Source organism: Takifugu flavidus, chromosome 4 (genome assembly GCF_003711565.1).
Source record: "Takifugu flavidus isolate HTHZ2018 chromosome 4, ASM371156v2, whole genome shotgun sequence".
NCBI classification, from domain to species: Eukaryota; Metazoa; Chordata; class Actinopteri; order Tetraodontiformes; family Tetraodontidae; genus Takifugu; species Takifugu flavidus.
Window position 1 is genome coordinate 17160680 of NC_079523.1, and position 27600 is coordinate 17188279.

General features: G+C 44.1%; 1 protein-coding gene across 1 annotated transcript in view; it reads right to left on the reverse strand.

Annotated features, from left to right (window-relative positions):
• Nucleotides 1-614: 614 nt before the first annotated feature.
• Nucleotides 615-27600, reverse strand: part of stab1 (stabilin 1) — a 40748-nt gene continuing 13762 nt past the window's right edge. The window contains exons 25-71 of the mRNA XM_057029704.1: nt 27110-27203; nt 25570-25728; nt 25341-25436; nt 24312-24407; nt 23778-23825; nt 23432-23565; nt 23101-23218; nt 22942-23019; nt 22724-22825; nt 22516-22620; nt 22018-22152; nt 21802-21927; nt 20968-21021; nt 20763-20876; nt 19767-19962; nt 19235-19330; nt 19078-19123; nt 18657-18736; nt 18452-18577; nt 17547-17620; nt 16177-16248; nt 15126-15245; nt 14994-15045; nt 14696-14796; nt 14379-14525; nt 13942-14076; nt 13785-13844; nt 13516-13692; nt 13115-13204; nt 10853-10996; nt 10629-10685; nt 10349-10517; nt 9797-9946; nt 9153-9260; nt 7718-7834; nt 5702-5834; nt 5553-5613; nt 4550-4694; nt 3987-4120; nt 3546-3711; nt 3334-3440; nt 2723-2842; nt 2231-2365; nt 2036-2140; nt 1454-1603; nt 941-1045; nt 615-766 (exon numbers count right to left, since the gene is read on the reverse strand). Coding sequence (XP_056885684.1) covers nt 701-766; nt 941-1045; nt 1454-1603; nt 2036-2140; nt 2231-2365; nt 2723-2842; nt 3334-3440; nt 3546-3711; nt 3987-4120; nt 4550-4694; nt 5553-5613; nt 5702-5834; nt 7718-7834; nt 9153-9260; nt 9797-9946; nt 10349-10517; nt 10629-10685; nt 10853-10996; nt 13115-13204; nt 13516-13692; nt 13785-13844; nt 13942-14076; nt 14379-14525; nt 14696-14796; nt 14994-15045; nt 15126-15245; nt 16177-16248; nt 17547-17620; nt 18452-18577; nt 18657-18736; nt 19078-19123; nt 19235-19330; nt 19767-19962; nt 20763-20876; nt 20968-21021; nt 21802-21927; nt 22018-22152; nt 22516-22620; nt 22724-22825; nt 22942-23019; nt 23101-23218; nt 23432-23565; nt 23778-23825; nt 24312-24407; nt 25341-25436; nt 25570-25728; nt 27110-27203 — 5203 coding nt within the window. The 3' untranslated portion in view covers nt 615-700. The remainder of the gene's footprint in view (nt 767-940; nt 1046-1453; nt 1604-2035; nt 2141-2230; nt 2366-2722; nt 2843-3333; nt 3441-3545; nt 3712-3986; nt 4121-4549; nt 4695-5552; nt 5614-5701; nt 5835-7717; nt 7835-9152; nt 9261-9796; nt 9947-10348; nt 10518-10628; nt 10686-10852; nt 10997-13114; nt 13205-13515; nt 13693-13784; nt 13845-13941; nt 14077-14378; nt 14526-14695; nt 14797-14993; nt 15046-15125; nt 15246-16176; nt 16249-17546; nt 17621-18451; nt 18578-18656; nt 18737-19077; nt 19124-19234; nt 19331-19766; nt 19963-20762; nt 20877-20967; nt 21022-21801; nt 21928-22017; nt 22153-22515; nt 22621-22723; nt 22826-22941; nt 23020-23100; nt 23219-23431; nt 23566-23777; nt 23826-24311; nt 24408-25340; nt 25437-25569; nt 25729-27109; nt 27204-27600) is intronic.

The window sequence follows — 27600 nt, forward strand, 5'->3', positions numbered from 1 at the left end:
CCCCCTCTCCTCTCCTCCCCTCTCCTCTCCTCTCCTCCCCTCCCTCTCCTCCTCCCCTCCCCTCCCCTCCCCCTCCTCTCCTCCCTCTCCTCCCTCTCCTCTCCTCTTATCTCCTCTCCTCTCCTCCTCCCCTCCCTCTCCTCTCTCCTCTCCTCTCCTCTCCTCTCCTCCCCTCTCCTCCCCTCCCCATCTCCTCTCCTCTCCTCCCTTCTCCTCTCCTCGTATCTCCTCTCCTCTCCTCTCCTCCTCTCCTCCCCTCTCCTCTCCCCTCCCCTCCCTCTCCTCTCCTCTCCCTCCCCTCTCCTCTCCTCTCCTCCCCTCCCTTCTCCTCTCCTCTCCTCTTATCTCCTCTCCTCTCCTCTCCTCCTCCTCTCTCTCCTCTCCTCTCCTCTCCTCTCCTCTCCTCTCCTCCCCTCCCTCCTCTCCTCTCCTCTCCTCCTCTCCTCTCTCTCCTCTCCCTCCCCTCCTCTCTCCTCTCCTCCCCTCCCCCCTCCTCTCCCTCCCCTCCTCTCCTCTCTCCTCTCCTCTTCCTCTCCTCTCCTCTCCTCCTCTCCTCTCCTCTCCTCTCCTCTCCTCTCCTCCCCTTGTGGAGCAGCTTAAAAACACAGGAGCCGTTTCCATGGTTTAGTTCACAGATCTTTTTTTATTGTTTTATTTGGGTGAACCAAGTTAACAATCATGCTTCTCCAGTTTGACTTGTTTAACCGTCCAGGTCCAGAATCTTTGGAGCTTCTTCAGCTTGTGCTGGCTGCACCTCCTGCTGGTCCTGATAGGAGAGAAAATACTAGCATCTTACAGTACTTTTAAGGTAACTTGTGTATTCCTGCCACCCATAATAAACTGTCATTTATATATATAACAAGTTTTACATCATGAAAGATCAACATTTGAATATCTGCTGTCTGAGGACGAGACACCCGACCCGGACTGATCCCCTTACCCCAAACAGCTCGCTCAGGTCTCTGGAGTCGCCGTACATAGGGTTCGGGTAGGACAACAGCGTCGGTTTTGGCTGGACACCTGTGGAACTGTCCGCATCCTTGTTCTGTTGGGAACGCAGGAATAAACTCTTGTCAGCACGACAGACACACACTTCCGCTACAACCTTCTTCTTCTCCGCTCCATCGCTATGACGCACTGGGGGAGATTATTGGAGGACTTTCCACCGGTCCTCTAACAGAATCCCTGAAGAGGCTGGAACAACTGGGAGTAAACTCCCATGAGTATCCAAATAAAACGAGTCACTGCGGCAGAATTCTTTTACCGACTCAACCAAAGCAAAATGTCGGAGTGGCAATGGGCCGAATATGTCCCACACACGTAAGCACACACACACACACGCACACACACACAGTACAAAGTTTATGTAACATTAGCTGGTTGAAATGTGGGAACAGTCGATCTGAGGGAGAAGTTTAGTCTCTCTCTCTCTCTCTCTCTCTCTCTCTCTCACTTTGAAATAGTGGAATCGGAAAGCGTCCGTCTTGCGTCTGAAGATGGAGAATCCAACTCCAGCCAGGATGCACATTAGAAGCAGGAAAATCGAGATTGCTGACAGGGTCCCACTCGAGTATCTCTGGTGTTGGGATGCATGGAGGGAGATCTGGAGACAACAAATAGGACACTCGAGAATCAAGACATAATGACCAAGTCACACCAAGTGGCTCTCTCTCTCCCTCCCTCTCTCTATCTTTTAGTAAATAAATAATGGGCTGGAGCCGATAGAATTTGGCATAGAAAATCTGAAGTGGGAGTTGTAGTTGTGAACTGTGCATGAAGAAAACGAGATTGTCAATGATGATGCTGTTTATTCTCTGGCTCCTCAAAGTGCACGATGAGGCTGTGTTGATAAGAATGTGTGATATTTCTGATATTTCTCTGGTCACATCAGAGTTGCCTAGCAACAGTTGGCACTTGAACAACTGTCTCTGATCAGAAAAAGGGAACAGGCAGGAGATTCCTTTTCTAGAATCCTAACTGCAGAATGAATCACCCCTAGACTCGGCTTCATATACATTAAATTGACTTCACTCACTCTTACAGGAGGCGCCATCAGTGGTGCTTCAATGATGTGTATGATTCCATTGGAGGCAGGGATGTCCCAGTCCAACACCAGCCGCTCATTTACCATCTTGTGAGTCTATGTTCAACAATCAAAGGCAGAAAGGGCCACAATGAATAACATCTTCAGACCTTTTGGCCTGTGTTTGTGTATGAAAAGGTGTGTGACCTCATTGTGGCCAAGGCTGATGGTCAGATTGTAGCCCAGCCTTGTTGGGATGACGTGATGGTTCTGTAAATCTTTGAACGTCCGCCTGTTCTGACTGGCTGAAATGTGATACTCAAGATCTCTCCCAGAGAGTGTCTAAATCACACACACACACACACGCACCTTCACATATAATAAACTCCACAGAATAAAAAGATAATAAGCATCAAGACACTTTGACCTTTGAACCTGTCTCATCTTGGCCTCAACTGGGTTGAGGGACATCTCAGTGATATTTAGAAATTGGCAACTACTGATTTTCAAATGACATATTGTCAAGTGTAAAAAGACGTTCAGCTTTAATGTAATAAAGAAAAAAAATGATGTAAAACTTTATTTACTGTAGCAATTACTTTAGTCATTTCAAAGCACTTCATAAACTCCTTAGATAATTGAAATACACCAGATCACTTGTACAATGTTAATAAAAAGACCATATTAGCTGCTTAATACCTGATTTGGAGCAAAGCCTGTATTAGGAGGCACAAAGATTGTGACTTCAGAAGTCCTGTGAGACAGAAAATCAATGAGCTCTTTGCCTTCTGAGGAGGAGCCACTATAGTCCAGCAGCGACTACAGAGGGAGGACAAAAAGGCAACGTTTGTTCAAATAATTCATTCATTAACTGATCGATCAAACAAGTCATGCATTCCTACAGGCTCTGGCACAGGGTTTGGGTCTATTATTGTTGCACAGCTATTTGTAAATGAGTTACAAGTCTGAAAATAATATGAAATTTTGGGTGTCCCGCTAGGAGGAGGTGAGTAGAGATATGAGGAGAAAGATAAGATGTGAGGAGAGCAGGAGCTTTTTCAAGGAAGAGAGTGTTGAATAAAGACATTTAGTTGAATAAAGGCATTTACAAAACACACAAAAAAAAAGACCAGCAATGCACAATGAGTCACTGTGCAGCCTAGCTATCCCGATGAATATTTTCAACACACACGCCACATGGTGGCATACAGTACGTAGCAGGTAAGCTAATTGCTAATGAACGAATGCATCGATGATAATGGGAATGACTAAACACACACACTTGATCGGGGGCCGTGTGTGACACTCGCCTGGTAAAAGATGGAAAAGTTGCTATTGGTTGCAAGAACGTTCATCAGGACGCCATTACAGAAGTATCCGTCTCCAACAAAACCAGCAGGACACACACACGATACATCTAGAAAGACAGTGGGGGGGAAGCATTCAGATAGGAGATCTCTTTTGATTAGGGCCATCAGCCCAGTGCATGTAGCTACGCCTCTATACAAACGTGTTCTGGTACCGTCAAGCCTGTAGCAGTAGGCATCATACTTGCTGCTCTGAGGTACAGGGTCTCTGTACATGACCAGGCCCACATGGTTCTCTCCACAGTTTAATGAGGGGAAACAAATTGGGTACCCGACCCTTCCCCCGTCCATCCAGCCAGCCACACACAGATGCATTCCCAGCTGACAGTGCCAGAGACAAAAGGGGAAAAGCGTCATGTCAATTGAATAAAGCTGATTTTACAGCTCCTCCAACTGTGTTTGGACAAATTTAGATTTCTTGTGTGATTAAATTACACTCTGTCTCAGTTAATGATTAAATATTTATATATGAAGGACATCAGGGAACTTAGCAGTTAAAATAAAAGAATGTTGTCTCGTAGCACCATTTAAAACACTGGGCTAGGTCTTTTCTCCTTTATCTATTGTCACGTAGAGATCCAACCTTAGTGAAATACCTGCTGGGCATCTCCGAGCTGTTTGAAGGAGGCAAGCGTGGCGCCCTCATTGGTGCAGGCCGCGTCGGCCTCGCTGAAGTTCATCTTGTACTTGCCACTTGGAGAGCGCAGATGGAACACTCCAGCTGTTTTGGCTGAACCCAGAACGTTATCATTATCTGAGGCGATCTGTGGCCTGTGCCTTTAATTTCCAGAGGTTATAAATGGATTGTGGGAAATCACATGTGACAAAAGGACCCGTTCTCTACTTTAGCAGGTTTTGCTATTTGCTTTGATGAGGAAATTACATTTCATTACATGTTTTTGGGCTAGTAAAACCTGACTGGGCTTGTCCCTTCACTGTCAAAAAGACAGCTGACAAACTTATCTATTACCTCAGAGTCTAGCTTACCCATGAAATAAAGGATAAATGTACAGTAAACAACTAAAACAGCAACTAAAATAAACAGGAAGCATACTTTCTTGTTTCTTGTGTCTTACTTCCTTTCCCAATTCTTTCTTTCTAATCGCCACAACTCAAAATTTGTTCCTTACTTTCACAAAAATTAGAGGCGATGTGTTACCGTGGTAATGGAGGTCTTTGCAGGTGGCCACGGGGTCGCAGTCCCCATTATCTTGTAGGCAACGGTCAACAGGGGGGACCACTTTTTCAAGGCACTGGACTCCATTACCCACATACCCCGGTAAGCACTCACAGTCCCGTTTGTTCTGGTGAAAGCAGATTGAGCGATCATCTTAAAGTGAGACCCATAAAGGATGAAATCAGCTGAAATAAACCACCCAACCTTCAACAGCAGTGTAGGCTTATTTACAGTGACCATTTACAAATTCTAGCTGTTTAACCTCGAGTAATTTTCTGGCTCAAATGTATCATAAATTGATATAAATATACAAACACATCACTAGTTGCATGAAAATCAGTTAATCACCATCTGAAATCTGAGACACACGAACATTTAATTTTCTTGAGTTTAAAGGAAACCAATGAAGAGACTACAAAGCTGTAAAAATGTGAGAACTGCTATTTACTCTCATTGTGCTTAGTAGAGAATGTCTGTCTAATTTTGTGGTCTTAGGAGAGCGAATGTGAAAGTACATATTACCAGTAGTACCTGTAGTCTGGCTATGGAGTAACAAACCAATGCACCATTAGTTTAAGAATCAGCTTGAACTGAGACTTCTTCCTGATTCGGAGGTCAAACTAGTCCTGTTCATTTCTTTTATATGTCAGTTATGAGCCCAAGATTCTTCACAGAAGTGCTGGAGAACAATTCATTTTAATTAGATTGACTAAGACTGTGGTTGCAACCTGTCTATTAAAGCTGAGCTAAAGATTTATGGGAGTCTAAAACATGATGTAAATGTGAATATAGCAATGGCCAGTTACAGTTTGTACCGAGAGATCTGTTGAAGAGGAATAATGGAAATTAGATTGTTTATAATGCACTGTCAATGCTGTATTTTATGTTAATTTTAATGGTTTTACATTTCTTTGACCATTGTGCAAACACGTTTAACTCGGGGAGAAGGAAAGCAAGCGTTCAAAAAAAAGGAGTTTTCACTAACAGGACCAACAAACTTGCAGGAGGCAAATTCACTGCAGCCCCCATTTTGTTCTTGGATGCACCTGAAAGGGAAAAGTGAATTAACGTTAATATTTTTAGCAACGTTTTCAAGCTGTTTATAAAATCTCAGTAACAGAAAGGACTCGTTACCGGTTGATAGGCTCACAGAAAAAGCCATCTCCTTGGTAACCAAATTGACAGGTGCAGTTGACGGTCCATCCCGTCTGGTTACAGTCTGCATTCTGGTGACAGCCACCGTTATATTCTGAGCAGAGCTCTGGAGCTGCAGTGTTCAACAGTTCATGTGTTTACATCCATAATTATTTACATTGTGACTAAAAAATAGCAGTTTTCAGGTCCTGCACACACAACGTCTCTAGCGACATGAACGAGTGAGCCTCCTGTCCTAAAACGGACCAGTTCCCTGACCATTTACACTATAACCAACACCACTGGAAGCCGAATCTGTGGCGATTCAGTGATGACCTTGGTGATGACCTTTATTAACACAGGTCAGACAGACGGAATCAACCGCTAACAGCCCGATGGATTGCGTTATCCTGACAACTAACATCACTTCCACCAGATCTCCACTTCCTGTCATTAATACTGGAATGAGCTGCTGTCTCAGCAAAACAAAACCTACCCATCATCATTTGATCCTCTCCAATTCCAGCTATCAAACAAAGCAACTTGCTGATATCGCCCTCCTCAAAGTCACCAGTGACGTCCTCCTGTTATCTAAGTCCAGACATCCCAACATCTGCATCCTCCATGGCCTCACATCTGCCTTTGATCTCATCAATCCCAGCATCCTCCTCTCCCTCCTATAACCAACTCCACACCTATGCACTCTCCTGGATCGAATCATACCTGCCAGCAACCAGTTCTTCAACACACACAACTGTGCCTCCTCTACCACTCTCCTGTCTAAAGATATTCCCCTGGGTTCAGTGCTTGGCCCTCATGTCTTTGTCCTTTACATTTTCCCACTTGGCCACACCATCTGTCATCACTATCGCCGCATCCTCCGCTATGCTGACGACATCCAACTCTACATCTCTACCAAATCCCTGAATCCATTATCACCACAACTTCATCTAAACTGAACCAACAGCCTGCAGGTAACAAAATCAGAGATGCAATCAAACTTCTTTCACCTTGACTCCATCCTTGACCCCAAATCCCTCACCAAAAATATCCACATCTTCAGCCTCACTCTCGAAAATATGCCCATCTCCATTTCTACCACACCTGTTCAGCCACACAGCACAACCAGGCCCCCTCTTACCTCATAGGTATATCGCACCGCCTTCATAATCTCCTTCCCGCAACGTCCATTCCTCTGGTGCCCCCCACCACTCCACCCCACCACACCAGGCAGAGGACCTGGCAGAACTAAAACCTTTCTATCGCTCTCCCCAAACTCTTGGAAAGCATTGCCCAGAAGCATCCATGACTGCCCCACCTCCAAAACCCTCATCAAAAAACACCTGGAACCAGTTTTAATCTCCAATTGCAAAACCACATCTTCTGTAATTTTGATTTTTATCAAGTGTTCTAATGACCTGTTACTTTTTATCTTTTTATAAGTTTATCTTCTTATTATATTCTCTTAGTTCTGGTAGTTGAATCATGGCAACTGGACTGTTTGAGTTCCGTGAACAGGTTCTGGCCAGGGAAGATAGACGGTTCCAGAGAGGAGGGAAAGAAGCTGTCTATGTCAAACTGGAAAGAACATCATTAAACAGAGGTGGGGCTCTGAGACGTCACCTCTCACCTCTTTAATGCTCTAGAGGACTTAAGCTCCAAATGTCTGGATGGCTCCTGAAGAGTAGAAGAACCTGGAACCCCCCCCCCATAGTCAGTTAGAACTGATGAAGCCTCTTGGAGGAGAGGTGATACCTCTTCATGGAACTCAAACAGTCCAGTTGCCATGATTCAACTACCAGAATTACCTGGATGACTGAGAACCCTCACAGAAATATTCTCTTAGATTTCACTGCCAACAAAGGTGGGTGTGGGGATTGGGGGCTTAGTTAAATTACCCTGGATGTAGTCTCTTATAATTAATGCCAATTTAGCTCCTGAATAACCGATGAAAACACGTGGACCTGGATTCAGTAACTCTGCCTGACAAATTGAACTGGACTGTGGTGCACTCACGTGGCTCTGGAATGCAGAAGGAACCATTGCCTTGAAACCTAGCTTTACACTGACACCCAACACCTGGCACACATTCAGCCAGAGCGTGGCATTGTTGACACTCCTCTGGAAGGGATTCTGGAGAGACAGATTGATGGACAAGAACATAATGAATTAAACAGAATAAAATGCCAGGTAGCTCTCTTGTAGTCTGTTGGGGAACAAGTTGAGAGGCGGTGTTCTCAGTTCAAGCCTTGGTCCAGACAAATCATGGAAGGTGTTCTGGTAGAATGGGGAGGTGCCACAATACCTTCAGAGCACTGCCGAGGTACCCTCGAGCAAGATACTGAGCCTCCAGATGCTCAAACTGGGCCCTGCGATGAGCTGGCGACTCATCCAGGGAATACCCTAGGCCCCTGCACCCACCCTCCTTGACCTTGAAAGGGGTAAAGTGGTCAAAATAATGAAACAAAGCCTCAGCGAATGACTGATTGCCATGAATTGGTTGTGAGTTCCAAAAGAGGACCACTGCACATCTAAAGGTTCACCTATTCTCTAGGCCTCGCCCGCCTTTTAGCTTATTTATTCAGTCCTAGTGGGAGCAGCAATGTCGTAAAAAAACAACGTGTTGAGGGCAAATGGTTTTGGATGGTGCAGCTATTAATCAACAGTTTCTGACAAACCATTGATTCATTCCTCTTGACTAGTATTTCCTTGGAGGGGTCGTGGGGAGGGTGCTAGAGTCCATCCAGCCCACAGAGCGGCCTAAGGGCACACCCTGCCAGCTCATTGCAGGGGGTTTGGTACCTTGCTCAAGGGTACTTTAACAGTGCTCTGAAGGTTTCCTGGCACCTCTCCTGCTACCAGCACACCTTCCAACTTTTGGAACCAAGAACCCTCCTCTTCTCGGCCCAGCGCTCTACTGGCTGAGCTACCACTGGCCGTATTTTTGTTTCTTTAAGTGTGCGTTTTAAAATATTGATATTGTATATATTGATATTTATTTTATTGTAGCTGTTAAAATGATCCTAATTATCATGTAGGTAAATCGTATAGTCCTAAAAGTAAGGGAGTCTTTAGTGTGAGGACAGAAAAATAACCCAACATAACATCCGGTAACATAGACATACGGTGTTTTTCTCATGTAGTGATAGGTGCAAAATTAAGCATCTACTGCGATATAAAAAGTAAAATAAACACCTTTTTTCTGAAATCTTAATAGTACAGGCAGCTAGTTGTATTTCCTGTACCTGAAAAAGCCTTGTTTCAAAACAATCTGACAGCTTTAAGACATTTGTGGTTAGTCTGTTTTCTATAATCCATGTTCATGTTCGCTATTTTGAGATATGACAGTTATACTCAAGTTTGTGTACAATACAAATACAATCCTCTGGCAGCGCTAGGTTGTTTTAGCTAGCTACAACCTTGTGTTCGTGCATGCAGAAGTTTTACTCACGGATTTCAAGTTGGCAGTTTTCCCCCGTCCAACCCTGTCTGCAAACACACTTTCCGGAACCCTGAATTCCATCATCACAGTTTCCCCATTTTCCACAGTTATCACAGGCTGAGAAAGAGAAATAGCCGAGAAAAACCAGATCTGAACAAAGCAGTTTGTTTTCTGAGTCTTTTAAATATTATAGGTGTACTAATAATCCAAAACTTGCTGAAATTGCACCTCAGGGGCTTAAAATAACATCTTCACGCAAGTTAGAAAAGCACAACATTAAGCTATATTCTTAAATGATTGTGTCCACATATTTATTCCATCACACGTGACACGTGTCGGCTGTGCTGAGCAGGCATGTTAGTATGGTCTTTAACGTGCAACTTTAAAAAACCCAGCTGTAAATATTAGTAATGGAACGATCACAGTGACTTTGACACCCCAAGCCCCCCTAACCATCACCCCAAAATCTACTAATTTCTGGGGTTTTTTCTGGGTGGAACTGCTAAATGTGGTCCAATTCCCCTTCCTGATCATCACACCAGGATGTTCAGTATCCCTCAGTTATGGACTTAATGAATGAAGATCAAACAAAATGCTTTTTTTGGAGGGGGGGTTATTGGTTAAAGACTAACCCCCTGGTTATTTTTAGCTACCTGTGCAGTTGGTGCCATAATAACCAGCAGAACACTGATCGCAGGCACTTCCTTTGAAGCCTTTGTTGCAAGTGCATTTTCCAGAACCCAAAATTCCATCACTACAGTTACCATGGTTGTTACAGGGGGACTCTATCCCACCTGGACAAACTGAAAGATACAGAAAAACAGTCATTAAAAATGTGAAAGCAAAATGTTTATGAAGATTTTTCACTGAAAGCTCACATGGGTGTGCAGGTGACACAAAGGTTTGGGCCCAGGCCTCTGTTTACCACATTTAAAATGCTCTTGAGCTAAAACCCGAAGCCCAAATTAACACCGGAAGCTGTCTTCACAATACAAATGTGATTACTGGCTGAGCCACCAGCATGTGAATCAGTGAGAATAGACTTGTAATGTAACAAGCTGATCTACAACCAGTAACGCTAGCTTCTCCTTAAACTAACCACCAAAGGAAGAGGTTCTGACTAACACAGTATTCCACTGTAGTAGCCCACGGTATGCTAATGTGTTTAGTGTTGCTCCCAGCAAGACCTCACTCTCCTTCCTTACCTTGACAGTCTCGACCATAGTGGTTACCGCAGCACTTTTGAATCCAGGAGGGAAAGTAACACACCCTCCTACAGCCTTTCTGCACCATGGGACTATAGTGATATCTCAGAAAGGGGTTTGAGAAGCCCCTACGCCTGGGACGAATATCTAAACAATCTTCCCACCTTCCCTGCAAGAATGTAGAACTGGTATTAACCTTTCATCATACACAGTCGTCACACAATTGCAACTTATATATTGTAAAAGATATTTATATTTCTGGCACATGGCCAGGTAGTACCGTATCAACGTGTTTGAAGGGGCATGAAGAAAGTCTATGGCATCGCCCACAGTGCCCCTGAGACATTATGAGCAAAGTACAAAACCATTTTAAGATCACAATAACATACTGGTGCAGCAAAATAAATGAATAAACGCAGTAATAAATCTGTTCCAAGGCACAAAAGTCGTACAACAAGACCCCTGAACTTCTGATCCGGTCAAGTTTTGTACAAGTTTACTCACATAAGTGGTCCTGTTCTCCAACATGTCACAATGGGCTCCCAGGCCTGGTGGCTCCAGTAACTGGTCTATACCATAGGCAAGGCCCTCTTGGAAAGTCATGTATCGATCCACAATCCTGGCTGCATCGTTGATCAATACAGCCCCCTGGAAACACACAAGACCCCACAAACAAAATAAGCACGTTTGAGCCATCACATGGGAGGAGTTGTCACGGCTGGGAAGTCATTCTCTCCGTCACTATCCCAGGTTTACACGGTCTGATTCAACCGGACTTTTATTCTGTAGCTTCTGTTGAAGTCAGGAAAAACATACACTACCACCTTTTTAAAGGTTCCAGTAACCACACAGATATTGCGGCAGGGAGTTGCTTTATTCTTGCTTAGTGCAGTTGAGAAATATTTGCACATATTTTGCCCCTAATGATCGCTTTCAATATTTATTTACTAGGATTTATTACAATAAATATCTAAACACAAGTAAGATCATATGATGAAGACCAGAGGGAGGGAACCCGGTCCTCCTCCTGCTGGACTCCAGCCTGGTTTTCTCTCCTACCAGGTAATCGGCAGCTTTCACCTGGGATCCCCTGGAATGAAAACCTGTTAATGGATGCGTGAAGCCTTGATCCAAAGGGAAAAGTTGAACTAAGTGATGGGGGCTACTGTGGGGTACTGTGGGCTCTTTGAGGGATCAGGATCATTGAAAAACTTAAACATATGGCTGAGTTGTTGAGTTGTTTTTGAAAAATGGACCACTAGACCGTGAAGATAAAAGTGCATGAGACATATCAAACAAATACAGCAGCATTCTGGTCCAGCTGGAACATCAGGGCAAACCAGTAATGTTCCAGTAGTTCCTCCCAGAGGTACCACTCCTGACCAACACTGGCCACTGAAGTCTGGGAACCCCCCACAGGAGCCGCAGGGCTGAAGATGCTCAGACGTAGCCATCATAATTTGGCTCAAGTTAAACTTGCTCAAATCCTTTTACCTGCTTCCAGAGCACCAGTCTGAGGACATAATGCTAACTGGTTGGCTGATACTGGTGTATCCCATGAGCCACGAGGAAGAAGACCTTCCTGAATAAGTGTGTTTCCATCCTGTGACTCCAACAGCTGATGAAAAAGCTTCTCAAATCTGCATTTGATACCCACCAACGGTTGTTTCGGTGTCATGTTTAAATGTCATTAAAGCCAAATTAAATCTATTTTGTTTCTTTTTAATAGGAGAATGTTATAGATCTAATAAATATATTTATATAAAATGTGTCACCGCTTTGCTAGTAATTAGCTGAATGTTGCAAATCACCTGTAACCACTCACTTAAAGGCCATTAGTTGCCTTTTGTGTTAAAGTACATCTGGTTGTAATGTGCTCAGGCTCAATTGTGGTACTAAAAGTTAGAGCAGAACTCAGACTGTTGGGCCCATATCAAATTTTAAATATGTTTATGATGTCATTGGCCTTATGCACATTCTCCTTCCTTTCACACACAACTGACGGTTGGAATGACTTTTGTCTCCAGTTCATGGGTGTCATTTTTGATCTGGATGATGTCCAAGGAACCTGGATCTTGTTAAAGATCATGAGATTAGATTATGAGATTACCGTATTTTCCGGACTATAAATCGCACTTTTTTCATTGTTTGTCAGGGGGTGCGACTTGTACTCCGGAACGACTAAATACATTATTACAGAATTTCACATGTTCGTTATTTTCACACTGACAACCACTAGAGGGCGCTCTAGGCGCGTGTACTGAGGAACGAGTTCCTTTAGCAACGCAGAAGAAGAAGCGGCGCTTCGTCTATGTAGTTAGACTTGATTGTTTAGTAAACTTGCTCGGATGTTCTTTATGCTATAGTTATCTGAATAACTGTTAATATGTTACGTTAACAAAGCAGACACGTACTCAGTTCGTTGTGGGTCATGTAGCTGAATTTGTTATGTTAGCATACCGTAACCCTATTGCTAATCCATGCTAATTGCCTTTCAAGATGAAATGTATGTTCTTGGTCTCGGATTTTATCAAATAAATTTTCCCCCAAAATGCGACTTATAGTCCAGTGCGACTTATATATATCTATTTTTCTTCTTTATTATGCATTTTTTGGCTAGTGCGACTTAAACTCCGGAGCGACATATAGTCCAGAAAATACGGTAGCTTGTCTATGCATTCGTTACCACAAGGCTCGACCACAGTCGAGCTTGTAGTTTGAACAACCCTTGGGTAGAAAGGACACTGTGCAGATCTGTTTACTCACCACCAGGGTCTTATCACAGCTGAACTTGATTTGGGATCCATGCATGGAGCGGAACCTTGAGGCATTTCCTGGCTGACTGAGACCCAACATCTGCACAAAACCAGAGAAAAAATCATCCACTTTCTCATATGACAACCTTAGCATATGAGTATACGAGCACACACGCAGTCTGAACATTACGTACATTATGATGCAATAGTACACCGCAACCCCTAATGAGTTTATAAAGCTCTTAATATTTTGTCAAAGGAAGTTAGTTACATTAACATGATGTTTACCCAATCAGGACTTGACTATCATTCATATATCATTATATGTTACAAACATGTCCTCCATTTCCTATTGAAATGTGTGTTTTGGTGCCCCTTCATGTACCAGAGCACACAGACACACAAACACACCTTGGCATTGCGTATGACATGGGCTTTCACGATGGCGACCAGTTCGTCCCGGTGATCAGGGCTGGACAGCCAGCGCTGCCTTTCAGCTGGCAGAGAGCTCAGAGCCGCGTCTGTGGGCCACAACATGGTGAAAGGCTGGTGGATGACCATCGAGAAGACAGGGAGTAACCCCGCCTCCTAAACAAAGACAACAGTTACGCGTTTATTAAATATCGTAGTTTAGTCACAATTGAATTGAGCGTGAGGTGTTGATCTTGTCTTTCTCTTACCTCCATCAATCTGTAGAAGCGCGTGTAGCCGTAAAAGGCAGCCGCTGAGGTTAAGTCCATCTAAACACAGATTGGGCGACAGCCCCCATGTGTGTTAGTCAAGTTCAACTCATCGGCAGTCGTTGATTGGCATAGGTCGAACCCCCAACGTACATACCTTGTCAGGCCGGACGACAGGTTTATCTTCCAAAGTGTAGGGTGTCAATAGTGCGCTGATGTGGTGAATGACTCCATTAAATGTTACGTAATCGCTCTGCACAATCCTGGATCTGTTGTTGATCCAGACAGAACCCTGCAAAGACAACGGCCGCGTAAAGACCCCCCACTTTAAGACCCCCCCACTACAGACGGCGGCTTTACGAGCATTAAATTCATCTTAAGAGAGCTGCAGCTATGAAGCTAGTTGTTATTATTGATGCAGCAAAAACGAAAACCTACGCTATGTTAAGAAAGTGAAACACCAGAATAAATCGGGCGTCTTCCAGATTCTGCTGCGAAGTCAAACAAGCGCGTTTAGGTTAGTTATTTTTTTAATGTCGACAAAGCAGGCAGATTTTAAAAGTCTCTGTATTTACTGCAGGAAGTCGACCCTACCTGCTGCTGGCTGAAGTGTAATGTATGTCCTGACATCGAGACCGCCACTTTGGTGGATTTGAGGTCCCTCAACCTTAGCAACTCACAGCTAACGATGTGGTAACGGACCAGCGCATCAAGACGACCAGAACGTTTCCATTCCTCATACTAAAGACACACAAACTCACAGTTACTGTACATCCGGCATCACATTGGCCTATAAAGACGTTCCTACAGTCACTTCTGTAAATCAAGAAAAATATGTCGACAAAAAAATTGAATAATAATAATAATAGCGTGGACTTTTTATGGAATTGATAGAGATATGATGCACTCACAGAGGAAGCGTTGTTGAATTTCTCTAATGGGACGAAGATGGTGAAGGGTCCATCACCGTAAAGACTACGAGAGTTGGATTCTGAGGAAAAAACAAGCAGAACTATATTAAAAATATACTATCGATGTACTAAAACTCCCGTCTGTGTAGGTTTGTCCTGGATTTGGATGTGCTTATATGTTTTCATGTGTATGCATTTAGAATGGAATGATTATGAATGACTCTATTTAAGATGTGGTCATGTGTATATTTAACATACATTTTAATAATACTATATATTTAAAGTGATAATATATAACTCACTATTAACATCTGATGGAAAAAGGAATTCTCCGACTGTCGTGACACCTCCTGAAAGACAGATAACACTGTGACGGGGAAAACACGTGCGATCGGACATTAAATTGGACGTCAAAGGAATCGTGGCTCACAGAATAGGTGCTTCCAACACAGGTGAACCCGTCGCCCACGTAACCACTGAAGCAGGTACATTCCCTTTGTCCGGGCTGGATTTGCCTACATCGAGCGTGTTCACTGCAGCCGCCGTTGTTCTGTACAAGCCACAATTACTCTAGTTAACCTCCTAAATTTAACATTAGCTGCTGTAGAACTCTTTCAAAAGAATCAAGAACACGTTTTTTTTTTTTTTTTAATCATTCTCAGCCAGCCTCCTGCTCCCCATTCTGAATTTTAAAATAAATTCTTACAGTTTTTATTCCCTTTCAACTGAGGAATTTGGAATCTACCCTTCATTAGCGTATTGATAATGACAACGTAACGTCATTTACCTCAGTTACTTGCATCAGTTTTGCCTTGTTGCCTCTTTAAGAATCATATTAAGGCAATAAGCAAGCAATTTTTTAAAAATGTATTAAAATGGTTCACTGGTCTGTGGAGTTAATTCCATTTTAATTGATTGATTGCACTGATATATGATAAATAAGGAGATTTTGTCAAGTTCTTTTATCTGTATTGTTTAATAGAGATACTTTCCTCAATAAAGGGTCTCACAAATTCCAACCTAATGCAGAAGTTATGAAGGAAGGGGATTCTTTACTGGTTCTGCTGGACCTCACTGGTGCCTTTGATGTGACTGGGACTAAAGGGACAGTGTCTTGTGTCGCTAACACCTTTTCTTCTGCAGGTTTCTGCTCCTCTCTCTTTCTATGAGTGTGGTTTACTCTTGTTGAGGAGTTGCTGGAGGTTCGATCAAACACTTGGAGACGTGATTAATAACAGACGGTGAATCGATGCGGCACTATTAACACCATAAATACTCCGCCCAGATTGTTGTGTCTCACATGTTCATGGTCTTACTATCAATTCATCTTGTTATTATTCTCCTTTCTGGTAGCATTTGTTTCTTCAGTTGTTTTTCTTTAACGTGTTCTTTGTCCTGTCTGCGTCTCAGGCGTAACACTTGTTATTCTCATGAAGGACGCTCAACATTCCTCACCACAGTTGAACCTGAACAGTACGCACCTGTAGGCAGATGTTGATCGCATAACAAAACTTCCCACTTCCTGCAAAGCCAAAGCGGCATTGGCAGGCTGTCTGGAGACGACAAGAGAGCAAAAAGAGGACTCGTCAGTGACCAAACCAGGCAAAGGAGTTCTTTGTTCTCACATGTAAATCTCAACAACCAAATCATTTTCCTTCTATGTTTTGCTTAGTTGTCTGATGTAAAATCTAGTCAGGATACCAAGAAACACCTCTGTCTAAATCAAGGACTCACCCACATCAACACTGCCTTTGATCTCTTTTTGTCTGGTGTCTCAAAGTGTTGGAAAACACTCACAACACACTTAAATTCATACCTTTAAATTTCTCCACTTTTCAGAGACAGTTAGATTTGGTACCGGTCCTTTGACACCTTCACATTTGGTTATGTTGCAGCTTTTTAGGTAAAATAGACTCAACAATTGTGCCTGTCTCCCCCTCCATCACTCCTCTCCTTCCTTCCTCCTGGAATCACTCGCCTGTTTCACGGCACCGATGGTGGGACCAAACAGGCGCTTGGACGGGTCAAATTCCACCACAATAATGAACAGTTTCACCTGTGGGAAGCAATTGAAGGCTCCAACGTTGGTAGTTCCTCCACTTTAAGAACATCCAGCCCTGAAAAACTCTTGATACGCCCCCTTTGACACAGGGATTGTCCAAGAAGAGCTTAGGCTCTCTGAGGGAAGCTGGGACCACAGGTAGGAGAGGTGAGGACCCTCAGATCTTTCAGATCTCCCTCGGAACCCGGACCAGTCTGGGGTGCCAGCCAATCGAGGCCCAGTCTCATTGCCACCCAGCTGTGGATGTCATGCAGGACAGGTTGCGGTGAAGGAGCCGCCCCGCCGTGAGAACAGGTGGACCCTGATGGCTGATGAATGGCGCCATCGTCTTCCAGATCCTCAGCGAGGATGTCTGTGGCCCCCAGTAAGGAGGCTGAGAGAGGAGGGTCGGCAACGGAGGCCGGAGTAACGCATAGCTTCCTCTCCATTGGATCATGACTCGGGGTTAGCGTGGCCTAACCGGGGAGGGGGGCACCACCTCTGACAGAAGTGAAAGAACCACACACTGCTGGGCAAGAGCAGGAGGGTCTCTTTAGTCTTCCCACTGCTAACATAGATGCCACGGTACCAGTAATCCTTAGTAGAACCGCCTTGACAAGGTCACAGGAGGTGGGTGGGAATTGAGCAATTGTGGGCGGAGACAGGTTAGGAGACATAAGCTGCGTGCCTCCCCAATGCCCGTGGTTGGGGGAATCGCTCTTGTCCTCTGAATTTTCAATGTTGTGAAAGCCTGTTGAGAGCCGTACCACCGGCACACCTATACGTTCAGTGAAAACGTGGCCTACTTACAGTGTTGGCGCCCGTTCTGATGCACTCTGCTGACTTGTGACAGCCGCCATTGTTGACAAGGCAACCATCTATTTCTGGAAACCCACACAAACAAACAATAAAGAAAAAAATAATGCTTATGAGACATTAAGGACCACTTCTTCAATGCAGCAATTAACAAGACCCTTAATGTGCCTGATCTACACGAGGGTTGCGAGTATAAAAACATTTGCTAGCGCTCAAAGCAAGGATGTTATCTGTGAAATAGGGGCACGCGGTTCAATTAGCACATTTGCCCATGCAGAATATACAGTATGTAGAGTAGGCGAACGCACAAAATACTGGGAGGACATGCAGATGTGGTAATTTAGCACCAATGTGAGTTTTAAAACCTCGAACTGACTGTGGTCGGTGTTTTTTCGTCAATATTTAGCACGCAGGAAAGGCAGGTGCAGACGGATGCGGTCGTTGTGGCGAGAAGGAGGCGTAAGTGCAATGACAGAGGATGGCGAGAGAATCTCAGCACATCTGGACTGTCAGAAATAAAAATGGTTGAGACATGTTGTCTATCCAATGGCGTTTCAGCTGCTGGATCTCCAAAGGGCTGATTTAGAAAACATTTTATTTGGATCGTTCCAAATTGGACGTTAGTGCCCCCCAGAATAGGTTTTGGTGCGTCTCCGTGGTTACAGCTAGTGGTGCAGGCAAAATTCTCATTTAAACTTGGCAGCCTGAATGACTTTTGCACCTGTTAAAGTAGATCATAGAAGATCCAATAGCACGGGCAAGTTTTTTGGTTTGCTCGTCGTTGGGATCTTAGTGGATGAGGCCCAAAGTGTTGGAATGCTGCCATATGCAAATTGGTGTCACATCATTTGTATTAGACTGATGAAGTATCTATAGAACATCGAGGTCAGATGACCTACCCAAGCACACGGTCCCGTCGCCGGTGTAGCCCTCTTTACAGGTGCAGCTTCTCTCCCCTGCTGACAGTTTGGTACAGGTGGCAAACTCTGAACACCCACCATTAGCCTGGCTACACATGTCCACCTCTGAGACAAAGAACATATCATGGAGTCATTTTAATCAATGTTGTTGTGTAGCCACAAACGCGTGTTGTGTCAGTCTGACCTTCACAGTGAGTGCCATTGCCTTGATAACCGGCAACACATGCACAGGACGCGGTTGATCTTGAGGGTCCTGTGGCGCAGCTGCAGCAAAGGTCAAACCACAAAACAAAAAAACACTCATTTAATAAACTAAAAAAAATAAATCACCTGAAGGGTCTTCTCAGGATATATTTCAAAATACCCTAGGTAGGTTTTAGATCAAAATATGGACCAGGTAGTGCAAAAACCTGTCCAGTGGATTCCCAACCCAAGAATGAGGTCTGGACCTTAACATGAGTTGGTCCCACGGCTTGGATATTCAAACAAAAAGCTGCTGGACTCCATCAAGAAAGGTCATAATTCCACGCGTTGATCAATCATTATAGAAGTTAGTCGAACAAAACAGTGTTTTTAGGAATCCAAATGGCTCTTCAGGAACTTACTTGGCGTGCTCATCACAGATACCTCCACAGGCATCGTCCACAATCTCTGAGGTACAGACAGATACACATAACTCATTTTATAGCTGCGTCGAGGAAATTTGGATTGCGGTATGATTATTTTTCACTCTCAGTCCATATTTTGGATCAAGCGTCTTACCCACAGAGCAGGAAGCTCCTTTCCAGCCTTTATAACACACACATCTGCCTGTTCCTTCCAGGCCGTCTGCACACTTCCCATGGTCACATGTACATTCTGCAACACACATCTGGGTTAACAAACGTCTCTCATCATCCGTCCTGCTGCTCTTTGACAAAGTAGGAGGTGAGTCTGTGGAACTGTTAGAGGTTCTCACAGGTAATAAGACATGTAATAAGACATGTAAATCTGTTCAAAGAGCTACATGCTTCTCTTTAATTGCTAGACACATGCTAGCTTGTTTATTGGAGATGCTACAGTGCATAGCATAATCAATATGAACACAATGTTAGACTTGACACTCCTCAGACTGGATTTCTTGATGTACATAACATAACAGTTGAAATGTATTTCTGTTATTAACTCCTTTCAATACCTACCAACAATGTTAGGGTTAGGAAGTAGTCTGGGTTCCTACTGGATACAAACCAGCTATAGTTTTAATTTGTTTTACCAGCTTGAGACATGTTTGTGTCTCCAGAATGTTCCTTACTTGAGGAGCAGTTGACGCCATATCGTCCTGGTTCGCAGTCCTCACACGCGGTGCCGTGGAACCCTTCATAGCAACGGCACTCCCCACTCCCAAGACTTCCATCCTGACACTCCCCATGATTGGAGCACCAGTTGCCAACATCTCCGGGGCATTTAAAGCACTCATGGCCATAGTACCCAGGGCAACAGGAATAATCCTACAGAACAGACCACATGCTCGTTTTGTTATTGTGGTTCTATGTCAGGGGTGTCCAAACGTTTTGAGAGAGGGTCAGATTTGATAACGTGAAGATGCCCGGGGGCCAGTAGATCCTTCTGATGTTTTTTTAACCAGAAAAGTTACATGCAAATGTACACTATTATAAAACAATTTTCATTGTCACAATTCTCTTATTTTTCAAATGGCAGTGTAACCAAATATAAGCCACTCAGGCAGACGTGAACAACTCTAAAAACACAATTCTGCCTTTAATTCATATCTGGAGAGTCAGACAACATTGAACACTGAACTGTATGGAATACCTTAAATTTCCATGAGTTTGATAAATGTAATGCAATGTTGTCTGTTATCATTCAAGTTTAAAACAAGTACATTTCTTGTCTTTTACAAGATCTACAAAAAATTATATTTTATATTATATTTTAGTGATTTATTTGTTCTGTTAGTGCCAGCGGGCCATAAATAATACATTGTAAGACTGAAGTTGCGGGCCGTATGAAATCTTACCGCGGGCCGTGATTGGCCCCCGGGCCGGACTTTGGACATGCCTGTTCTATGTTTACAGCTGATTTGATATTTTGGAATCATTCAAAAGCGCTGGCGGTCAGGCTGGTTTACAATAAGCAGGTACAGCCCACCTGCACTCCAGCTATGAAAGAACTGGCATGTTTTCTAACTACTCACAATCATCCAAAATGAAGAGAGTCACTGTAATAACAGAGTCAACCAATGATCACAACATAGTCAAAGCACTAAGATTAGTGAGTGACAACAGACCGTCAGAACTCGAAGGCATTTGACGGTGCATCCCGGCACCGTTTTCAGCTTTGAGCCAACCCGTTTTCGGTATTTACAGTTGGGATACATGTTGGCTGGAAACTGTCCTTTGATCTGCAGGAAATCAGATGAATACACCGTTGAATATTTGAGGTCACTTGGCTGTGGAATATGTTATAAGATGGTAGGCAAGCAAATGTCTTACTGGTTTGTAACCAAATAGGCACAGAGGGCGTCCATCACAGTCTGTACACTTCCCCTAGAGACAAACACAAGGACAACAGCCTTCAAATAACAATAATGGACATGATTCAACTGTCAGTGTTGTTTTCATGTTGATTTTTCATCATTTGATTCACATGTTCATTTGTTACTACAGAGGATATGGAGGACGTGCAGCTTTGGCTGAGTTAGTCCAACAACTCGGAATAACAGTGAGTTCTTCTGAAGTACTTTGGGAAAACGAGGAATGACTGAATCACTGAAACGTGGTAACTTAACGACTTTCCCCAGCACAACACCTCCATTCATGGAGGATTGGTTGCTGCCAGGTCTTGACTTCTTATTCTCAACTATTTGGGCCGTTTCCTCTCTCTTTTTTTTTTTTTTTGCTATTCTGGGCTTACTCCTTTCAATTGTAGACTCAACAAATTGATGTCCTTCTCTTTTTCAGTGTCACGCTCATTTGATTTTGAGCTTGCGAGTACCAAACATATCCACCCCTAATGTGCCCGCCCCCACTACAACAGCCTTAAGGGTGTTCTGAATGGTCTTGCTCCTCTGAAAACCAAAACCAACTCAAAGGGGAACTAGTCAAGTCAACTTTCATGAACTGAGAGGGCCTTTTATATTCTATTTTAAATGAACCCGGTGATCTTTAAATCATTGGTGAGATCATTGTGACAGCCAGAGAAGAACCAAAGAAGACTAAAAACGACCCCCTGCAGTGATGGGTGATCAGTGGACTCCTCCCTTCATTTTGCTGCACCAACATGAATTAGAACCTTATTACCTAAAACGTCTGTCGCCTCATGCTTACTTTGAGCTGCACGGTGACAGGTTTGCTGCATCGGTTGCGTTGAACTTGCAGCACGTCGGGGAGAACGAGGATGATGCCGTACTGGGTCTCCATAAAACTGGCAAAAGGCACGTCGTTCACACTTGTCTGGAAGACAAGGAAGTCATTTCACTGCTTTGAATCAGGTCAAGAAATCTTTTTAGACATTTAAACCTCTCAGTTCCTGATTTATTTTACCTGGTTTTTACTGTTTAAGTGGAACTGGACCTGGTAGTCAGCACCTAGCATCGTGCTCTTTAACATGCCATCCCATAGGTGGTCAGGGTAGAGGTGAACATTGGGAATCACATGATATTTCACCACACTGGAGTCCTGCAGACAGACAGAACCCAATCATCTGAGTCAATGAAGTGGAACATCATGAAAACTGTTTTTTCATGACAGAGCAGAAAGCTAAATATATATGGCACATTATGGTCTGCAATTCAGGAAATAGTGTAGAAATATTACCAGTATATTAGGTATATATATATATATATATATAAATGTGGATTAATGGCTGCTCCTGTGGCGTGTGGGACCAAAGACCAATGCAGTATCATACCGTCTGATCATGCTGATATTTAGACTGGATTTATTACATGAACACTCATTTTACAGCTGACTGTTATAGATTTTATCCCTTTTTTCCTTTTGATCATTGTCAGGACATTACATCCTTTTATCTGGACCTACTAGGACAGAGGAATTGGTCCTGCTAAGGTACTTCTGGACCGCATCATCAGTGGGCAGCAGGAGGGTGTAATCAGAAAAATTCAGTTCATTTGACAGATTGTACATCTGTGAAGAAACACACACACACACACACACACACAAATAAATACATAAATCAACAAATATCGAACACAAATACTGGCAACTCCAGAGAACCAACATATCTTACCAGAACATACTGTCTAAAGAGCGTGAAGTTGGAGGAAGAGTCGAGAAAAGTCAGCAACGTGGGCGGCTCGGGGGGAAGGTTTGAGAGCGGGAGGGTCAAAACCTGACCACACAAAATCAATGGTCAGAATTATCAATAAACAAGTGCATCAGCCATTGCAGGGGGCAGGTTTTCATCCCTCTCTTCCTCTGACGGACCTGTAAAGCAGGCATACTTACACGGTCGATGATGTGGACGTAGCCATTGAGTGCAGGCAGATTGGGAGTGATTATTTGGGCATTCCCAATGCAGAGGCCCTGGAAAACAATGCACAGTTCCATCCCAGAAAAATTAGAGTCTTGTTGAGTGTACGTGCATGTGCACATGTACATACATACCCCCTTGCACTTGCTAATTTCCCAAGATGTGGGGGAAAATGTGTTCATGGTTGGTAGCTTGGTGCCAACCAGTCTGTCGAGGTCCTCTAGGGAATAGATCCCTTGAAGTAAGTGAGCGCTGAAACCAGAACCAAATATATGAAAATGTTCAGATTGAATCCAAAGATCACAGTTTGTTAAACAGAAACTGGATGGCACAAAAAAATCACCTCCTGTTGGAATTTGGACCACAGAAATTCAAATGAAAGGAACTCGTATAAATGCATTAACCTTATAAATGTTGGAGTACTTGAAAAGTAGCAATTACGGCATTTTCAAATACAGGACTGACCGAACAAGGAGTGGCAGGTGGTGTCGGGTCATCCAAAATGAGCTCTGAGTCAAGCTCAGGTTGAACATAGCTTCCTTGGACGGGATCAGCAATGTCAGGTTCCCACTAAGGTCGTCTGAAAAGTGTCTATAGTTCTGAAAACATGCACACATCACCAATGCTGCACTCTGAACAGTCACAGTCGCTGATGGTTTGCACTCTTTAGACAATGTAGTGTAGGTCCAGATCACAGAAAAGGCTCAAGGGGGAACAGTTCAGGATCAGCACCGACAACCGTTGCATTAAAACAGGATTTGACTTCACAGTAAGACAAAAACAAGCTGGATAGATAGGAACACAGACACACCTGTGTCGCTCTTTGGAAATGGTACAGCTGTGGATTCATGTCCAGCTCCTGCAAGATAGAGAGATAGAAGAATGGATGGATGGATGGATGGATGGATGGATGGATGGATGGATGGATGGATGGATGATGGATGGATGGATGGATGGATGGTTGGATGGATGGTTGGATGGATGGATGGATGGATGGATGGATGGATGGATGGATGGATGGATGGATGGATGATGGATGGGTGGATGATGGATGGATGATGGATGGGTGGGTGGATGGATGGATGGATGGATGAAAGGATGGATGGATGGATAGATGCTGGATGGATAGATGCTGGATGGATGGATGGATGGATGGATGATGGATGGATGGATGGATGGATGGATGGATAGATGATGGATGGATGGATGGATGGATGGATGGGTGGATGGATGATGGATGGATGGATGGGTGGATGGATGATGGATGGATGGATGGATGGATGGATGGATGGATGGATGGATGGATGGATGGATGGATGGATGGATGGACAGCCTGAGTGCTTACATCCTTTAAGGAGCCATAGCAGAGCGTTCCATCCCCAGCGTAGCCATCATGACAGGTACAGGTGACAGTTCCCTTTTCCTTGGGTTCACATTTGGCCTGAGAGAGTTACAACACACAGGATCGTGGGAATCGCACAGTTGGAGGCAGTGACGCATAAAAAGAAATGCTGCTTACAGCATACAGCACAAAAAGATCAACACGGATGCTAGCTTTCTAGCAAGGACTTTATATTGCAATGTACATTTCATCTTTTTCCAGTTGTTCACTTCAGGGCCTGGTCTATTATCTGCATACGTTTCTCTCACACTCTAAGTTCTCTCTAACTACGTCCTGTATGTGATCTTTGGTTGGTCTCTGAGACTTTTTTGTGACCAATTGTTTATTGTTCATTTGCATTATAGTCTTGTGTAAATACAACCTCAAAAACAAAGAAGCCACATCAAACATACACAAAGACCAAACCAAAGAAAGCACATCTGGTGACCCTCCCCTGACCTCCCTGGAACTCCAAGGTTAAAATCCACCCATCTTCTATCTGCAGTTCCTATAATGTCGCCGTTCCAGCTGGGTCCCTCTCGATCACTCATGCTTTCTTCTGTGCTGTGGCTGACCTTCATACCTCTGCTCTCCAAGTCATACCTCCACCTCCTCAGGTTCTCCTCCACCTACTCTCTGTACAGATCACAGTATCATCTGCAAACATAACAATCCAAGGAGATTCCTGTCTACCCTCACCTGTCAGCCTGCCTGTCAGCCAAGAAGGGGCTCAGGGCAAGTGAGATGGTAGTGTTTAAGTTCACTATGCCTGAGACAGAGCTGGGGGAGTGTCAGTGTTTCGCTCTCCTGTTTCATCAGGGGAGGGTTCAGTCAAGCTGTCACAGAACCTGACAGGACTTTAGCACACACCCGTTTAAACTGCTGCTCACAGTAATGGACAGCTATACGCTAAAATAGGAAAACCCACTCGCATCCAGGCAAGGATTAAATTGAACTCAGTGTGTGTGTGTGTGTGTGTGTGTGTGTATTTACCAATCCATGGCAGCCTCCATTGTTTGTAAGGCAGGAGTCAATGAGGTCACACAACATGCCATCCCCCATGTAACCTGATTTACACACACACTCGTGCTGCAAAACAAGTCATTCCGTCATAATGCAGTAGTTATTCCACAATCGTGTCGGCATGTGTGTGTGTGTGTGTGTGACAGAGGACAGTAAAATACAAAGGAAGTCCATGTACGTCTGTTTCCTATTAGATCACCTGTCCTGGTCCAATGTAGTTACAGTTGGCATTGGGGCTGCAGCTTCCTCGACTCTGCAGCTGACAGTTGTTGATCTCTACACACACTTTGCCATCACCGGTCCATCCTTCAATGCACACACACGATACGTTTCCTGGACCTGTGTACACACACCCAGCCTGCACAAAGGGAGTGCGGCAATGGAAAAGTAAATTTCAGGAAAACCAAGTTAGAATATTTGTATTTTCCTGCAGACGTATTGGTGTCCAAAAGGAGGGCATCAAAAAGGTACGAACGTTCTGAAGGAGACTGGACAAACAAAAAACACAGTTAAACTGTTTCCTCCCTCCAAATCCTAAAACAGCTGATAGAAATTACTCGTTTGATCAAAATAATGCTAGTTTTGTGATTTTTCAACTATAAATTACAACTCTCAAAAAATTACAGGAAATATCTAATAATCACAGTGAAGCACCAAGACAACTGGACTTTAACAAAATATCCTACTTGATCTGGGGCAGAAATGGGACAGTAGGGAGTAGTAGGAAGGAGAGAACATTTGCCTCTCCTCATCTCCCATCTGGCTTATGGACTAGATTTGCCATTTCAGAGTCCTGTCCAATCATGGTAACATGAGGCAAAATTCACCAGAGGTTATTAGGTAGTGTAGCTCCTCAGGGTGGTAATATATGCAACACGGCCAGAAGGTTTGCTGTGACTCCAGGCAACAGCTTCTAGAGCATAGAGGTGCCAGGAGATGGGCCTTTACACCAGGACAGGTGTAGGCGGCCTGCCTACACCTGTCCAACCCCAAAACCTCCATGTGAGCGGAAACACTGACAAGCACGAGCTGTGCTTAGAGTCCAGCACTGTGGAGAGCACATTTGGATCTGCTAGATACTGCTGTATTGGCAGAAACTGTGAAGCAAAGCACCCACCACTGCCCTATTCTCTCCAGTGAGAGAGTCTGGAGATGCTGTTTGGAAAGCTCCAATCTGGGCAACCTCCTCCAGCATGATGGGCTTGGCAGGGGTGCAGAGATGGTCCGGGGAGGCATCTCATTTGACAGGGCAAAGACTTCCACAAGAGGTACCCTGACAGAGAGTCTAAGAGATGACCGATGCCATAGGAAGGGATGATATCCAGCAGGGCCCTCTCATTAGGAGCATGTCCAGATGTTGGAGGGCATCCATACAGACACATGGAGGACATGCAGAAGGCTGAGCCACATTATCTGTTGTAGTGGGAAAGTTTGTAGAAGCTGGATCAACTTTGATATCATTTTTCACTTTGAGTAAGAGTCTGAATCCAGTCCTTGTTGGGTTAATGAGTTGGGGTCCCACTGCTTGTTCTTGCATACTTTTGCTCCTGACTCATTTCTGTTGTATCGGTTCTAATCAGTCAATCAGTGTCGCCAATCTAATCACTTGCTGAATCACCAAAAGGACTTGTGGAAAGGAAACATATAAAGCGTACCACATGTCTTCAGAGGACAAAAAAATCAATAGAATTTTTTATGAGCAAGAGAGTACGACTTACATTACACAGAGTACGACTTACATTTTTGTCACAGCCGCCTTTATTGCTTTTCAGGCAGAGATTAACAGGAGAACAGGAGTGACCGTCCCCCTCATATCCATCCCTACACACACACCTGAAGAAAAAATATATGAAAGAGTTTAATTCAATTAGGAGAACAATAATCATTGGAAACATCATTTTAGGAGTGGTGGTAGTTCAGTCTATAGAGGACGGGGCCGCAAAGCTGAGGGTTCTGCGTTCAAACTTCAGTGCAGACAAAACTTGGGAGGCCTTCTGATAGTAGGGGCAGCACCAGGGCACTGCTGAGGTACCCTTGAGCAAGGAACCAAACCCACAAATGCTCACCATGGGCCCTGGAGGAGCTGGCGAATCACTAGGGAAGGCACCAACCTTCACCCACATAGCGGCTGAGACAGGATCCAACATCCTCCCTATGACCCCCAAAAGGGATAAACTAGTCCCAAAGGAATATCTTTTTCCCTGATCAGATTCGTCACCCCCTCCTTGCA